The 16,647-nt window shown below is 43.0% G+C and overlaps 2 protein-coding genes across 3 annotated transcripts in view; one reads left to right on the forward strand and one right to left on the reverse strand.

Annotated features, from left to right (window-relative positions):
- LOC111954292 (sphingosine-1-phosphate transporter MFSD2B-like) overlaps positions 1-16,647 on the forward strand; it is a 425,204-nt gene that overhangs the window by 349,036 nt on the left and 59,521 nt on the right. The window lies entirely within an intron of this gene.
- Positions 1-16,647, reverse strand: part of LOC111954491 (ATPase family AAA domain-containing protein 2B) — a 123,690-nt gene that overhangs the window by 105,218 nt on the left and 1,825 nt on the right. The window contains exons 2-12 of one of the 2 annotated variants that reach the window (XM_023974267.2): positions 10,852-11,009; positions 10,658-10,689; positions 10,386-10,518; positions 7,999-8,095; positions 7,721-7,853; positions 6,995-7,135; positions 6,663-6,738; positions 6,454-6,555; positions 2,917-3,144; positions 2,532-2,706; positions 48-136 (exon numbers count right to left, since the gene is read on the reverse strand). In XM_023974267.2, coding sequence (XP_023830035.1) covers positions 48-136; positions 2,532-2,706; positions 2,917-3,144; positions 6,454-6,555; positions 6,663-6,738; positions 6,995-7,135; positions 7,721-7,853; positions 7,999-8,095; positions 10,386-10,518; positions 10,658-10,689; positions 10,852-11,009 — 1,364 coding nt within the window. Of the gene's footprint in view, positions 1-47; positions 137-2,531; positions 2,707-2,916; positions 3,145-6,453; positions 6,556-6,662; positions 6,739-6,994; positions 7,136-7,720; positions 7,854-7,998; positions 8,096-10,385; positions 10,519-10,657; positions 10,690-10,851; positions 11,013-16,647 lie in introns of both variants that reach the window. The other variant, XM_023974266.2, reaches the window with a different exon arrangement.

Genomic DNA, 16,647 nt, shown 5'->3' on the forward strand with positions numbered 1-16,647 from the left:
AAATGGAGACTACTAAACCCAACTGCTACTCCTGCGTCAAATAGTACCTGTGTATCTGGTCCTGTCTGCTGGAGCGCACTGGGGCCAGCCCGTCTATCTCATCAAAGAAGATTATGGAAGGCCTCATCAGGTACGCCTAGAAGAGAGAGGAACAGACAACCTTAATACAATAATCACGAAAGTCTAACAACTCTCACAAAGTAACAACACACTGGACTAGAGGTCTTCACGGATCCACCTGTACCCGAATGGCCGAGACCCGGAAACCAGCAGGTCCAGATCCAGAATTCTAAATAATGTCACGGTCTGGGTCGGATCTGATATGGATTGTCACGGGTAAGCGTAGTTTTAACTGACTTTTCCGGAAAAGCCCATACAGATCAGAACGCGACTACTGCAGTAGAGAAAATTTTATAAATTATGCTGCTGCTCTGCTTTTCACGAGTGGAGCGTGTAGCTTGTTGATGGCCAATCAAAGCCGAATAGGCTACAGTCAGAGCCTCGCTACGTGTGTTGCAAAAGGCGATACACTTTATATACCAAAGTATGAAGACACCCGTTCAAATTAGTGGATTTGGCTACATCAGCCACACCCGCTGCTGACAGGTGTATAAAAATTGAGCACACAGCCATTCAATCTCCATAGACAAACATTGGCAGTAGAATGGCCTTACTGAAGAGCTCAGTTACTTTGAACATGGCACCGTCATAGGATGCCACCTTTCCAACAAGTCAGTTCGTGAAATTTCGGCCCTGCTTGAGCTGCCCCGGTCATCTGTAAGTGCTGTTATTGTGAAGTGGAAACTTCTAGGAGCAACAACGGCTCAGCCGCGAAGTGGTATGCCACACAAGCTCACAGAATCGTCTGTCCTCGGTTGCAACACTCACTACAGAGTTCCAAAATTGCCTCAAAGCAATCTCAGCACAATAACTGTTAGTCCGGAGCTTCATGAAATGGGTTTTCATGGCCGAGCAGCTGCACACAAGCCTAAGATCACCATACGCAATGCCAAGCGTCAGCTGGAGTGGTGTAAAGCTCGCCGCCATTGGACTCTGGAGAAACGGAAACACGTTCTCTGGAGTGATGAATCACGCTTCGCCATCTGGCTGTCCGACGAACTAATCTAGTTTTGGCGGATGCCAGGAGAAAGCTACCTCCCCCAATGCATAGTGCGGTGGCAACTGTAAAGATTGGTGGAGGAGGAATAATGGTCTGGGGATGTTTTTCATGGTTCGGGTGCTTTTTCATGTGCTTCCAATTTTGCGGCAACAGTTTGGGGAAGGTTCTTTCCTGTTTCAGCATTCCTGTTTCAACCTAATTTGATGATCTAGTTTCGTTGGTGGAGTTTAAACACTTTCGATGTATAGATATCATAGAAGAGTGTAATTGTCTTTAGGACAGCTGTTTTAGTCAAAACTTTCGTGTTTTCTTTACATAATATGTAATTGTTGTACTGTATGTGTGTCTATAGTTTTGTTTAATGTTGTGTTTATGTATGTAAGTTGTTTTGTCTGAAACGTTGTTCCCCGGCTGCTATTGGACCAGGTCTCTCTTGGAAAAGAGATGTTCTCAATGAGAAAAACCTGTATAAATAAAGGTTAAAAAAAATATTAAAAAATAAAAGTAAATGCCCCTGTGCACAAAGTGAGGTCCATACAGAAATAGTTTGTCGAGATCAGTGTGGAAGAACTTGACTGGCCTGCACAGATGTCGAGATCGGTGTGGAAGAAGATGACTGGCCTGCACAGAGCCCTGACCTCAACCCAATCGAACACCTATGGAATGAATTGGAATGCCGACTGCGAGCCAGGTCTAATCGCCCAACATCAGTGCCCGACCTCACTAACGCTCGTGGCTGAATGGAAGCAAGTCCCCACAGCAACGTTCCAACATCTAGTGGAAAGTCTTCTCAGAAGAGTGGAGTTATTTGTAACTGTAGGATGAGAAAGTGCATGCACTGCAGCCTCAGTTAGCCTAGCTAGCTAACTTTAGCTAGCCTCTCCCAGTTTGATGCAATCAAGACGGGTTCTACGTAATCATATTGGATTCTAAATAGCCTAACTGTGGCAGTTATTAGTCTGCTATTGCGCGAGTCAGCTTGGTTGGTTGCCGTCACTCGCTCACAGTACAGCCTCTCCCCGCCTGCTAAAGCTGCTCCTCTCTCCCTCATCTCGTACTTTAGCAGCTCTGGTTAATAATGTAGCATTAAAGAATTACTTTTCTGCTGCTTTCTTCAGTTTCATAGAGTCTGGTTCCAACCAGGTCTTTATGGAACGGGTCTAGTTGTCTTCGGATCCGTTCGGGAGGGGTCTCTATATATTGTTTTATTAAATGATGCATATCGGGACCGGGTGGGAAAGCCCTAGGTCCATTTCAGAACATGTCCAATTGAAGACCTCTACTCTGGACTAGAGGTGCATCAGCTAGCCTAAACAGACAGTGTTTTGGTAAGCACACTAGAAACACACAGGTAATTAATGAAATAAAGTCCCTGATGCTGTCAAACTGATAAGCCTTGGCTCAAGCTCACCTGGTCGAAGAGCAGGCGTAGCTGTCGTTCTGATTCACCGACCCACTTGCTGAGGCAGTCAGCTCCCTTCCTCATGAAGAAAGACACTTTCTTGTCACCTTGACTACACTCGTTGGCCAAAGCCCGTGCTACTAGGGTCTTTCCTGTACCTGGTGGGCCGTAGAACAGACACCCTCTGTAAGGGGGGGGGGGGGGCAGAAAGAGAGAGGTAAATAACAAGTCTCACTTTTATTGACTGAGGACCTACACATTGTGACTCTTCAGTTTTTCCCTCATCTGGCTTGTTGAAAGTAAATAACAGTTAGAAATGGCAAACAAAGAAGGATACATGCTTGATATGTCTGAACATGAATAATGCGAGTTTACAGGTGGCTTTGCTCTTTACCTTGGTGGCTGAATCTTGAACCTCTCGAAAACCTCTGGGTAGAGGAGAGGGAAGACCACCATCTCTTTCAGGGACTGGATGTGGTTGGACAGCCCTCCTACGCTTTCAAACTTCACTGAGGTGTCCAGATTCATGGGGTCCACATCAGCGAGGCTAGCTCCCACCTTGGCCCTGTCCCTCAGTACCCCACTGGCCAGGTCCTCTGCTCGCAAGTTCATAGGCAGACACCTTTACAAATAACAAGTGTTAGCACTGTGCTTCCAGATGTATCTGCAGCTCAACACTGATAGACCGGTGAAGGACAGTCGATGTGCTGTGGTCCTTTGTAGCTCAGTTCGTTGAGCATGGCACTTGGAACGCCAGGATAGTGGGTTCAATCCCCGGGACCGCCCATAGGAAAATGTATGCGCGCATGACTAAGTCACTTTGGATAAAAGCGTCTGCTAAATTGCCTATATTATAAATATATTATTGCTGTGAGCTTTCTGGTGCATAACGGCTGCTGTGTATCACTAGGAGTGTTAGAGTGGTCGTATTACTGCCACACCGGCGGTCACGAGTCATGATGGCAGTCAAATTCCCTGTGACCGTTTAGTCCCGGTAATTAGGCTTCTCCAAGCTCTGATACTGCTGATGGTCATTAGTAGCCTACCAAAATTGCTAACTGCCTGGTACTCAGTGCTTTATTGTCCCTCTAATCACTCTGACATCAATGCAAATGTAATTAAAAATCTAATCAAAGACTTCATGACAGCCCATGAGCTCATGTTGCACAACATTTCTATAGGCTAGGCCTACTATATCTATCTATATACCTAATATTAAGCACATTACTTAGCTTTACAACAGGGGTATAAGCCTGCCTGGCTGGCATGAAAATGGAGCCACGGGAAATGCGTCCTCCCTTCATTATATATTTTTCCCCATGCCCGTTCCAAGAAAGGTGCATGATAATGGTCCATTCTAAATCAAAACTAATTTCACACATACTATATTTAGAATACAGTGCATTCAGAAAGTATTCAGAACCATTTACTTTTTCCACATGTTACATTAGACTTATTCTAAAATTGATTAAATAGTGTTTCTCCCCCAAATCAAATATACACACAATATCCCATAATGACAAAGCCAAAAAAGGTATTACAATTTTTAAAAAACTGAAATATCACATTTACATAAGTATTCAGACCCTTTACTCAGTACTTTGTTTAAGCACCTTTGGCAGCCTCGAGTCTTCTTGGGTATGACACAAGCTTGTCATAAGTCCGGGCTCTGGATGGGCCACTCAAGGACATTCAGAGATATAACCCGAAGCCACTCCTGCGTTGTCTTGGCTGTGTACTTAGGGTCATTGTCCTTTTGGACGGTGAACTTATCCCCAGTCTGAGGCACCGAGTGCTCTGGAGCAGGTTTTCATCAAAAATTTCTGTACTTTGCTCCAGTCATCTTTCCCTCGATCCTGACTAGTCTCCCAGTCCCTGCCGCTGAAAAACATCCCCACAGCATGCTGCCGCCACCACCATGCTTCAACGTAGAGATGGTGCCAGGTTTCCTCCAGACGTGACTCTTGGCATTCAGACCAAAGAGTTCAGTCTTGGTTTCATCATACCAGAGAATATTGTTTCTCATGGTCTGAGAGTCTTTAGGTGCCTTTTGGCAAACTCCAAGCAGGCTGTCATACGCCTTTTACTGAGGAGTGGCTTCCATACCATTCCACTACCATAAAGGCCTGATTATGGAGTACTGCAGAGACGGAAGAACCTTCCAGAAGGACAACCATCTCCACAGAGGATCTCTGGAGGGCTCAGTGAACATCAGGTTCTTGGTCATCTCCCTGACCAAGGCCCTTCTCTCCTGATTGCTCAGTTTGGCTGGGCGGACAGCTCTAGGAAGAGTCTTGGTGGTTCCAAACTTCTTCCATTTAAGAATGATAGAAGCTACTGTGTTCTTGGGGACCTTGCTGCAGAAATGTTATTGGTACCCTTCCCCAGATCTGTGCTTCTTATATCTCAACTAGCCTACCTGGTTAAATAAAGATGAAATAAATAAAAACAATTGGGGGGGGGGACCAAGTGAAATCTGTTTGGGAACATCGATATTAACATGTTTCTGCAACAAAACACATTTCACTAAACTGTTGACAGTCTGTCTGTGCGCTCTAGAAAGGAATAAAGGAGAGTGAGGAGGAGATGGAAACACGTGGTAGTGAGATATTCTGTATAGCTAATGTGTTACTCAATTAATCATGAAAATAGAAAACAAATTCCTATTACTAGAATATTCAAAATCAAATACAAATTCACTATTTGTTGGCTAACTGTAAGCTGCCCTACACCATCAATGAACCAACAGCATCACCTAGCCCTAGGACTATACGTTCTCTCCGAGACTCATGGATAGACATTTTGGAGCATAAGGTAATCAGTCCATCCAGTATGTATAATATTCCAGTACACACTCAAAGGCTAGAGCCATTATGTTTCAAAGACATCTTAAAATAGGCTATAGTAGCGAAGGACTGGGTAGCTACAGGAACAAGGTTGGAGAGCCCATGGCACACAGAGTTTGGGTGAAATATCACCTATCGGGCAGCGAGAGCATACTCCTCAAACAGTGGTTGATGTGCGGAGTGAAGTGTAGTTGTATTTATTTCTCAGCGGGTCATATTACGCTCCGCTATAAAACCCAAGTAAGTAGCCTACAAAACGGACTGGCGGGAAAGCTCACGGCCTCCATTCCTATTGGAGTGCATACAGATGACATGTCTTTTTCCCCTCCCCTGTCCATGTGATAATGGCCCATTCTATATCAAAACCAAATTTGACATATTAGTGAAGACGAGATTAAATTGAGAATAGTCTGATGTGTAAAAATCTGTTGATGAGAGCACAGCTGTGCAGCCCGAGGCAAGGAACAGAGCACAAGCTTTTTCTGCTTCTTTCTCAAATCATCAATAGCCTTTTGGTTGCTCCATGCAGCCCATATATGTTTTGATTTAAGAGATTCTAAGGTTTGTATCATTCACAACTAAAGTTGTTCATCTTACTATAAAATGATAAATACAATTATGACACAGGACTTAAGCATATCCAAGCCTGTTGATGGCATGGAGAATAGCCAGATAACATACAGTAGGCCAACTCATTCTGTTCTTCTGAAATACATTTTCTTCTTATCATGTTTCTTTAGACCTGTCTAAAATAAATAATGGATTTGTAGTGATGATATATATTACATTGATTTAGACTTCTTTTGTAGATGACGCACATCAGCAGCTTGTATGTGTGGAGGCCTGGTTATGCTATACATGTTTATGTTAATTAACGATCAATTACAGTGAGACCGGCAGTCTTTTGCATGACAATAACCAGCTGACAGAATTTCATGACCGCCACAGCCCTATGTATCCCCACCCTATGTACATACAGTATGGGTGGTGAATGGAAAGTGCTGTGAACTAGTGAAAAGCCACTTATGAATTGTATCTAATATCAAAATCCACCAGGTGAGTGACAGAGAAAGAGGGGTATTCACCTGTTCCTGGCCCGGGTCATGCTCTTGCTTTTCCTCCTCTCAAATCTCTCCTCGTCAGACGACGACGTGGTGTCGCTACTGTGAATGGCATGCTTCTTCACTCTGGACCAGAGGGAGAGGAGAAAAAAGACAAATTGCTCCATATTACACCATGTCAATGTAGCAGGGTTTTCTTATAAATAATTGTTCATGCGGGGTACAAGACCAACCGTATATGGCTTCTCCTAGCTGGAGATCTGTGGGTGTCAAACAGGGAGGGATTGGTTTGTTTTCTGTTGACGGGCTCTGGGACGCAATCATAGACACAGAAGATGTTAAAAGTAGCAGCACTCAAGAGGTATAAAACAAAGACTACCAAGAAATGGTTTCATGCAAGAAAAGGAAAGCTTCAGGCAACTTAGTGGGCCAGTTTCCTAGACCCAGATTACGCCTACTCCTTGACTAAAAGCCACGCTCATTGGCGAATCTGGGGACGGAAAACCGTCCCTTAGGGCTTGCAAATTGTTTTTGTTTTTTTATAATAACTTATTTTTTCCTTTACCGATAGGTGGCGCCTCGTATCTCTGTACAGTCTTGCGCTGCCTCAGGTTGTACGGTCTGTCATTCTCCTCTCCTACCTCCTCTGCCTCATCTCCATCATCCTCATCCTCCGCTTCATCATCCTCTTCTTCCCCATGAGACTCTAAGTAAACAAGTAAAATATGCTTTTTATTTATTTAATACTTTTTGCCCCTTTTTTCTCCCCAATTTCATGGTATCAGTAGTTACAGTCTTGTCCCATCGCTGCAACTCCTGTATGGACTCGGGAGAGGCGAAGGTCGAGAGCCACGCGTCCTCTGAAACACGACCCCACAAAGCCACACTGCTTTTTGGCACACTTCTCGCTTAACTCAGAAGCACCAATGTGTCGGAGGAAACACCGTACAACTGGCAACCGAAGTCAGCATGCATGCACCTGGCCCGCCACAAGGAGTCGCTAGAGCGCGATGGGACAAGGACATCCCGGCCAGCCAAACCCCCCCCCTAACCCGGACAACGTGGCCCATTGTGCGCAGCCTCATGGGTCTCCCGGTTGCGACACAGCCTGGGATCGAACCCCGGTCTGTAGTGACGCCTCTAGCACTGCAAAGTGCCTTAGATCACTGGGGAGGACCTAAAATATTATATTTTAAATGTAGTCTGAACCTCAAGCAACAGACCTGTAACTATGACAAAACTACAGTTCTCAGTCTGTACAGATTTACAAGCCATCCAAACTAAGTCAAACCTTCAGTCCCCTCTTCTTCCTCCTCCTCTTCCTCCTCTGTCTTGCTCATGGCTTTGTGATGCGCCTGCATGCCAAAGGTGTTCCTGCGCAGTGACTTCCTCCTCTTCACACGAGAATACATGTCCATGTTTTCCTAGAAGATCAGGAGTAGAGTAAGGTTCAGCTTGCTGGCCTGCCATCATAACGTCCACCAATGGAGTCAGTTACTAACAACCCACTTTCACATTGCCATGGTGCATTTTATTTATGGAATAATACAGATTGATTGACAGACTCACCACCTCAGTGTCAGTCCACATGCGGAGTCTCTCCACCTCCCTGTTCTGTCTGATGCTGCTGATGTTGTCCATCTCCTGAAGAACTGCCTCCGCCGTGCTGACAATACACACATCGTCATCGGAAGTATCAAACACAGATGCATATGAATGACTTCACCGAAGTTCTACGAGTAAGGCTTCGCCGATCATCACGTTACACATCTTCATATCCATCACTGTTCACCTGTCTGCCAACCATTAAACAAGGAGATTCACTGTCCACCTCATCGCGGTTTTCACTTTCTGCTTTACAGATCCACCACCTCCAGGTCATACACATTCATTATTTTGTCAAATATTAAGTCTATTAAAATGATCCGTTTGAATGTAAAACCTTTATCTGGTAGTACTGTTGACATCTGGGTGATGTGTGTGTGCCTGTGTTTCCGTTATCCAGTAATAGCCAGCTTTTGCCCGATAATTTTTTTTGCCGCTGGCCGAATAATGCAAAATAATGCTTTGCAGCCTATTCATTGATGGAAATACCAGTCAATGGAAATACATTTGACTGGTCATTCTTATCTATAGGTTAATTAGCATAATGTTGTGGAATTAAATTGGCGTGTGTGTAAAGTATATTGGTTATGTATCTTATTTATCACATGCGTACAGCATACAGATACAGAGCCTTTGAGTTGACAATCTGTCAGTGCCAGAGCTGCTGCTGCAGCATCTTGTTGTGCTTTCAAGACAACTAGTAACTGAAAAATACGAGGTCAAATCATGACGTCAGTGATCTCCAGGCCGCAAAGTCAGAGCTCTAGAAAGAGGCCCGAGTTGGAATACCATTCAAAACTACTTTTTCCAGTCGGAGCTAGTTTTTTCCTCCAGTTGTCTTGAACGCTCTGAAGTCTGAAATTTGAGATTTTTAAGTTCCTAGTTGTTTTGAATGTGGAGTCACATGTCAATGGAAGGCAGGCTTCATCAGCACATCACACACCACTGTCACAATGCCACTTTATATAATGTTTTCATACCCTACATTACTCATCTCATATGTATATACTGTACTCTATACCATCTACTGCATCTTGATGTAATGTATCACTAGCCACNTCTCATATGTATATACTGTACTCTATACCATCTACTGCATCTTGATGTAATGTATCACTAGCCACTTTAAACAATGCCACTTCATATAATGTTTTAATACCCTACATTACTCATCTCATATGTATATACTGTACTCTATACCATCTACTGCATCTTGCCTATGCCGTTCGGGCATCAATCATTCATATATTTTTATGTACATATTCGTATTCATTCCTTTACACTTGTGTGTTGTTGTGAAATTGTTAGGTTATATTACATGTTAGATATTACTGCATGGTCGGAACTAGAAGCACAAGCATTTCACTACACTCGCATTAACATCTGTTAACCATGTGTATGTGACAAATAAATTTGATTTGCAATGAGCTGGAGGCAGTATGCATTTTGAAAACATATACTTAAATTGTTTGAAACCTGAATGTTTTAAAACATATGAGGCATGTCTTACCTTGCTTCAAATTAGCCTATTAGATCTCCTATCTTTCAGCATTTCTAATGGATATTTTCATCTCTGTCACATGAAACCGCTCGCATGTGCAGTACCCCTTTAACAATGGTGTTGTCCTGCTAACTGCATTATGGAAAGAACATTCACACGTAGCCTACTGCCTTGTGTGCATTGCTGTGCTTATAATGTGAATAAATAGTTGATCAACATTTTATTCTAAACGTTCTGATCTGTTGCATCAGCCTCATTGCTTTTTAACAGGTTTTTTATGTAGCCTAGGCCTGCTGGTTGTATGAATGTGGGATCCATCATCCCACAACTGTCCCAGAGTCTGTTTGGAACAGGTTATTTCTTTCTCCACAAGCTGACCAATAGAATAGGTAAATATAATATAATATAATAATATATATATATATAATAGGTATAGACTAAACTTTTCTACTATAGTAAATTGACATAGGCTAGTYATTTTTCTGTTCGTTACTCATCTTGTTGGCTGAGGAAAAGTACATGTGGACAGTTATTCTAACATGTTCAAAGTGCACATCAGCATTCAGTAAGGAAAACCACACATCGCTGCATCCTCGACTTGCATGTTCTGTTAATATGAATGACAATATTCTAAATGTGATTTCTGTCACAAGGATAATAAAACAAGGAAAATTCAGACATGTGGGAACATTTTGCCTGTACCCACAAGGAAAATGGCTATTTTAGGCTTAGGGTTACAATTAGGGTTAAGAAGTTTGGGTTAAGGTTGGGGAAAATAGGATTTTGAATGGGAATCAATTGTTTAGTACCCACAAGGATCGTAAAACCAACGTGTGTGTGTGTGTGTTACCTGTTGACGAGCTGGTCAAAAAGCAGGCTCTGGTTGAGGTGTTCAAACTGGCTCTTCCTCACTCGGCAGCTCCTCTTCAGATCAACATGGCCGTTCATGTGAGAGTGGTCTCCTGCCCCGTCCTCCTTATGGGCTGCCGGGGTCAGAGGTTACAGGTCAAAACAAAGCTGTCTAATCTAACGTATACGCCAACTAATACTGTACCTACATGCAAACAATGTCATGGTCTTGGAATAACCAAATGAAAGCTTTGGTAATGAAAATTATGTTACCATGTCCATTTTGCAGGGCGCCAGAGGACAACCTGAAACAACACATTGAGATGTGTCAATATAAACACATTGCAAAAAAAAAAAAATACTGCTGACAGTAAACAACAGATGGGGTTGAATCCACAGTCCACACGGCCAGTACAGGAATTGAACCCAAAACGGCCACAACCCATGCTGTTCCCTTGCCCCCTCACCTGGTGCGGTGGGTGGGCATGACCCAGGAGACCCTCTGGCCCTTGGCCTGGGACGAGGGAGTGATGTCGCTGGAGCTTGGTGGGGTCTGTCTACGGGTCCGCTTCGAGGGAGGGGACATTCCAGGACTGCTAGGACTGCTCACATCACTGCTGGGATCCTTCTGGAGGGGAGGAGAGACAGTGGTTAGAGAGATGGAGAGAGAGAGAGAGAAAGACAGCTAGAGAGAGGAGAGAGATAGAAAGAGACAGCAGACGAAGTGAGTGAAGCAAAGCCAGACTGGCTGAGAGATAAAAAGATAAGTCTGCTGCAGACTTCCACAGAAGAAGAGATGGAGACAGAGGGAGAAAGGAGACCGAGAGACTCATTGATGCACTGAATGTTTATTTTTTAAATCTATATAGTTACATGTCGGGATAATATTTCTGACAATACATTGTATCGTTTTGACAATATCGCAATATTATTTTTGTGCTTATTTAACGAGTTACCGTTTTCCGAATTAACTCTTAAAGATAAAGATCTTACATTTGTCATTCATTTATTAATTGTTACCTTCTAATCAGTCTCATTCTGAATATCGCAAAACTCATCAGCAATATACAAAATGGCTTCATTATTTATTTCCTTACTAAATAATCACACAGAATTACATAAACACACAAACAGGATAGCTTACACATTGATGACTACATATAATGCAATGAAAAGTCCCTAGAGGTCTTCCTAGCCTTCATATCAGGTTAGTCAATGGAAAGGGGGTGGGTACAGATAAAGAGCAGGAAAGACAATGGACCCACTACATACAGTTGATAACTATGCTCATGGACATGCTAATACTTTGCATATGAACGGCCGCTCATTCGAAAATTATTGCAATGTACATATTTAAGCTTTTATAGTTTTGTCGGCTCGCTCTGTTGAAATCGCAAGGTCCATTTTCTGTGGAGAGTTATTCATCAGAAGTCTCTGGTTGTGTTCCCCAGAAGTCAAAATGTATTTTGTAGCTGGAGCTTCTCAGATTTCTTGGAGTGTCTGTTATAATGGATACGTCAGATGTACCAATGGTTGTTTGACAGGGAAATGTTCTTCTCGTCTTCGGTCGAGTTTCCTAGAGTATTTTACATGTACAGTACTACAAAATCTCTGTTGTAACAATGGGATTTTTAACTTCCCTTTCATTGTGTGGGAGAGTGAGAGTGTTCCTGCAGGTATTTACAACTGTCATAAAACTGTGGTGGGAGAGAGAGAGAGAGAGAGAGAGAGAGAGAGAGAGAGAGAGAGAGAAAGGGGAGATCTGGCACCTATGATCCTCACCCAAAAAGGGCAAGTCATGACAGCAATAAGTTTGAAACATTTAATCAAAATACATATAGAATTGTGACAAACATGAGAATGGCAATACATATTGGCACCAACATATCGTGATTGTGAGCAATATGGCGCCGGAGGGAATGGTGGCCGTTTTATAGGCTCCTGAACAATTGTGCGAAAGACATCGCGGACCAGGCCCAAATCCCAGACACTCAAAGGAGGAGACGGCTCTATAGATGCCGGCGTGCGGGATACCTGACGAAACTAAGTCGGAGAGTGGATAAATCGCCTCTACCACCCGTTCTATTGGTGAACATGCAATCACTGGAGAATAAAGTGGATGAGCTCGGTTCAAGACTATAATATCAACGTGATCTGAAGTAGGCTTTGGCGGTATACTGTATGCAGGGATATTTGGAAATAGCCACGGGATGGTTTTTCAACACTGTTGGAACTACATTTACATTTTAATATTTGTAGCTATTTTTTAAGTAAATACCTGCAGTCAACTTGTACGTTGTACAATACATTAGGCAATAAAGCAGATTGTGTTCTTCATTTCACCTCTCACATTATGAAGCTTATGTATTTCCCCAGAACAGTTGAGCCAGTCAAGTGTTTGTTTGTAAATAGCACAATGGGAGAAAGCAGGTGAGTCCAGCTGTGCATTGACAGGGTTACACTTTATATTGAAAGTCAGTGTTTTTTTTTCTTCAATAGAGTGATCAGGGACATTCAACTATAGTTTTCCTTCACAGAAAATACATCAGTGCAACACATAAGTCAGTAAATCGGTTAATTTTCATAAGAGGACAGAAGTGCAACACTATTTGACTGGCAGCCACACCAGTCAATGAGTTTACGTTTTTTATTGGAAAAACAATGAATGGCCATCATATTTCTAATGTTAAGACATATCATAGAAAGAATGTAGCGAGCTACATTTCCTAATGTAAAATGTATCTTCCATTTTACTGGAGAAACATAGGCTGGCTACACTGGGAAAAGTACTGGAGAAAAGTAGTATCATCAGAACGCTGTCTGCTGATAGATGAGAATTCAGAAACAGCATTGAGTTTAGAAGTGCAACTGAAGAACAAAATGGCTGACACCGAGCATAAATTACAATAAGAAACATTTTAGATCTGCAGCAAGATATTTTTTAGGCAGCAAATTTTTTCCTGCGTGAAAAACTCAACAATACGTTAACGACCCCTAAGTTTAACTTGCTATCTAAGGGCGTTTTTACATATAGCCCTCTTTAAAAGAACTGATCTCAGTCCTATGTAAAGTGAACTGGGTCTACAAAAAGCAGCAAAAGAACTCCATTATCTTTGGCCTGCCCTTGTCTTTGAATGAGGACAACTATTTCACCAGTTCACTTCACCGATTTTTTGGACCGAGTCCTCTATGCATTCACATTGCTTTGTTTAAAAAGGAAACAAGATCTTTTTCCACAAGTACTCTAGGTTTTTAGAAAGTACAGGACAAGCCATTCAATCAGAACATGTTATCGGACAGCTAGATATACCTACTTACACTTGGGCAGCTAATATATTGCATTTAATAAAAATATGAGACAATAGCAATCAGAAGATAGCAATAAAATGTACATGTAATAGTAACAGAATAAATAGCAATAGAATAACTGCACAATAAATATTGCTGTAATTGAAAATTATACACCCACGGTAGGCTACTACCCCTTTAAGAGCTAGATTAGATTTTGTACTCCATGTTGTGATTCTCACCAAATAAGTTGTCTTCTCACACTATTCAAACCCTACAATCAATAAACAGCTGATGAAGCTCTCAGCCTATAGATCACATGTTGCATACAAATAATCTTAACTAAAAGCTACACACATTTTGGAATTTCTGTGCGTCCTTGACAATAATAAATAATAAATAATGAAAAGCGAACCCAGGGAGCTTTGCATTCACATTGCCCTAAAAAAGGGAACCGGATATCAGAATTCAAGTGAACCGAACTCAGACCACTTCTCGAGAGGTCTCAGTTCGGTTTGCTTCGGGGGGCTCTTTTGAGGGGTCTGAGTTCATTTGGAGTGTTCACACTGCACACAAAAAATTAAGCAACCGCACTGAGATCACAAAAATTGGCTGAAAGGGAACAAGTGTGAAAAGACCCAAAGTAAGTGGCTGAATTAATAAGGTGACAGGGCATCATATTCTGTTTGCTTTCTGAGAGTTTGAGAAGTCAAAGCCCTTTGGATGAGATATTTGTACAGCTGCCACTGCCATCTTGATTTCCTTGCGTTTTTTTCCCTCTCTGTTCTCGGCCAGTCTGCTTCTCCCTCCTCTTCTCCAAGCAGAGTAGGCAGGCCCGTCGCCCTAGTGACTCCACACAGACACAGCATACAGACACGCTGCTGGAGAGCAAGTAGTGTTCTTCCTTCAGACAAGCTTTGACAAAACTTTGTTCATTAGCAATGTCTCTCGTTCACATTCGCTTGTAAAATGTCCAAACTCACCAAAAATGACATACGGTAGATCCTACCTATATATGTATAACTTTATGATCTGAATTGCCTGTCTTGCAGTTTGCTTATTTTCGTTTGCACTCGTTAGCATATTTATCTAGCAGCCTCCAAGGAAATTCGCTATTATGGCAATAAGCTCAGAAAAAAAGAAACATCCCCTTTTCAGGACACTGTCTTTCAAAGATAATTCGCAAAAATCCAAATAACTTCACAGATCTTCATTGTAAAGATTTTAAACACCGTTTCCCATGCTTGTTCAATGAACCATTAACAATTAATGAACATGCACATATGGAACACTCGTTAAGACACTAACAGCTTACAAACGGAAGGCAATTAAGGTCGGTTATGAAAACTTAGAACACTAAAGAGGCCTTTCTACTGACTCTGAAAAAGACCAAAAGAAAGATGCCCAGGGTCCCTGCTCATCTGCGTGAACGTGCCTTAGGCATGCTGCAAAGAGGCATGAGGACTGCAGATGTGGCCAGGGCAATAAATTGCAATGTCAGTACTGTGAGACGCCTAAAACAGCGCTACAGAGAGACAGGACAGACAACTGATCGTCCTCGCAGTGGCAGATCACGTGTTACAAAACCTGCACAGGATCGGTACATCTGAACATCACACCTGCAGGACAGATACAGGATGGCAACAACAACTGCCCAAGTTACACCAGGAACGCACAATCCCTCCATCAGTGCTCAGACTGTCCGCAATAGGCTGAGAGAGGCTGGACTGAGGGCTTGTAGGCCTGTTGTAAGGCAGGTCCTCACCAGACATTACCGGCAACAACGTCGCCTATGGGCACAAACCCACCGACACTGGATCAGACAGGACTGGCAAAAAGTGCTCTTCACTGACGAGTCGCGGTTTTGTCTCACCAGGGGTGATGGTCGGATTTGCGTTTATCGTCAATGGAATGAGCGTTACACCGAGGCCTGTACTCTGGAGCGGGATCGATTTGGAGGTGGAGGGTCCGTCATGGTCTGGGGCGGTGTGTCACAGCATCATCGGACTGAGCATGTTGTCGTTGCAGGCAATCTTAACGCTGTACATTACAGGGAAGACATCCTCCTCCCTTATGTGGTACCCTTCCTGCAGCCTCATCCTGACATGACCCTCCAGCATGACGATGCCACCAGCCATACTGCTCGTTCTGTGTGTAATTTCCTGCAAGACAGGAATGTCAGTGTTCTGCCGTGTCCAGTGAAGAGCCCGGATCTGGGACCTGTTGGATTGGATGGTGAAGGCTAGGGCCATTCCCCCCCAGAAATTGGCTAAGGTGTATGTAAACTTCTGACTTCAACTGTACATATCTACCTCAATTACTTCACACCCCTACACATCTACTCATTACTGGTACCCCGTGTATACAGCCAAATTATCATTACTCATTTTGTACTAAGTCCTTTTGTTATTCCTTTTTTCCTCTAGATTGTTGGGAAGTGCCCGTAAGGAAGCATTTCACTGTTCGTCTAAACTTGTTGTTTTCAAAGCATGTGACAAATAAAATGACTTGGATAATATTGTATCCTGAGGTCCCTGGCAATTCCCAGCCCTACTGAACCATACCCCACTGAGGAGGATAAAGATATGCCATGTCCTTGGTACTTGTATGTCCTTTAGTCTGTAAGCCTCCCTTCCTTATTGATACAACACAAAAGCCTGTCTGATGCCATAGACCACTGCTAGCAGCCTACAGGGAGACTAGTCTATCACCCAGATGAGACAAGGAGAAATGTGCATCACACATCAATGACTGTACGTAAGGACTGTGTTCTGTTCAATCTTTCACTCAGCATTCCATTCACACTTGCTCTCTCTCGCTCACTGTTCCTCCCAGCCCGTCTTGTGTCTGCGCTCCTGTGAATACGTATCTGTCAAAACTCTGTCACTGTTGTTGAGGTGCGACTGCACTGCAGCCATACAAGACAAATGGGGCGCCTATAAAGGACTGGAACCACTATCCTGGCTCCAGATCTG

Source organism: Salvelinus sp. IW2-2015, linkage group LG28 (assembly GCF_002910315.2).
Source record: "Salvelinus sp. IW2-2015 linkage group LG28, ASM291031v2, whole genome shotgun sequence".
Taxonomy (NCBI): Eukaryota; Metazoa; Chordata; class Actinopteri; order Salmoniformes; family Salmonidae; genus Salvelinus; species Salvelinus sp. IW2-2015.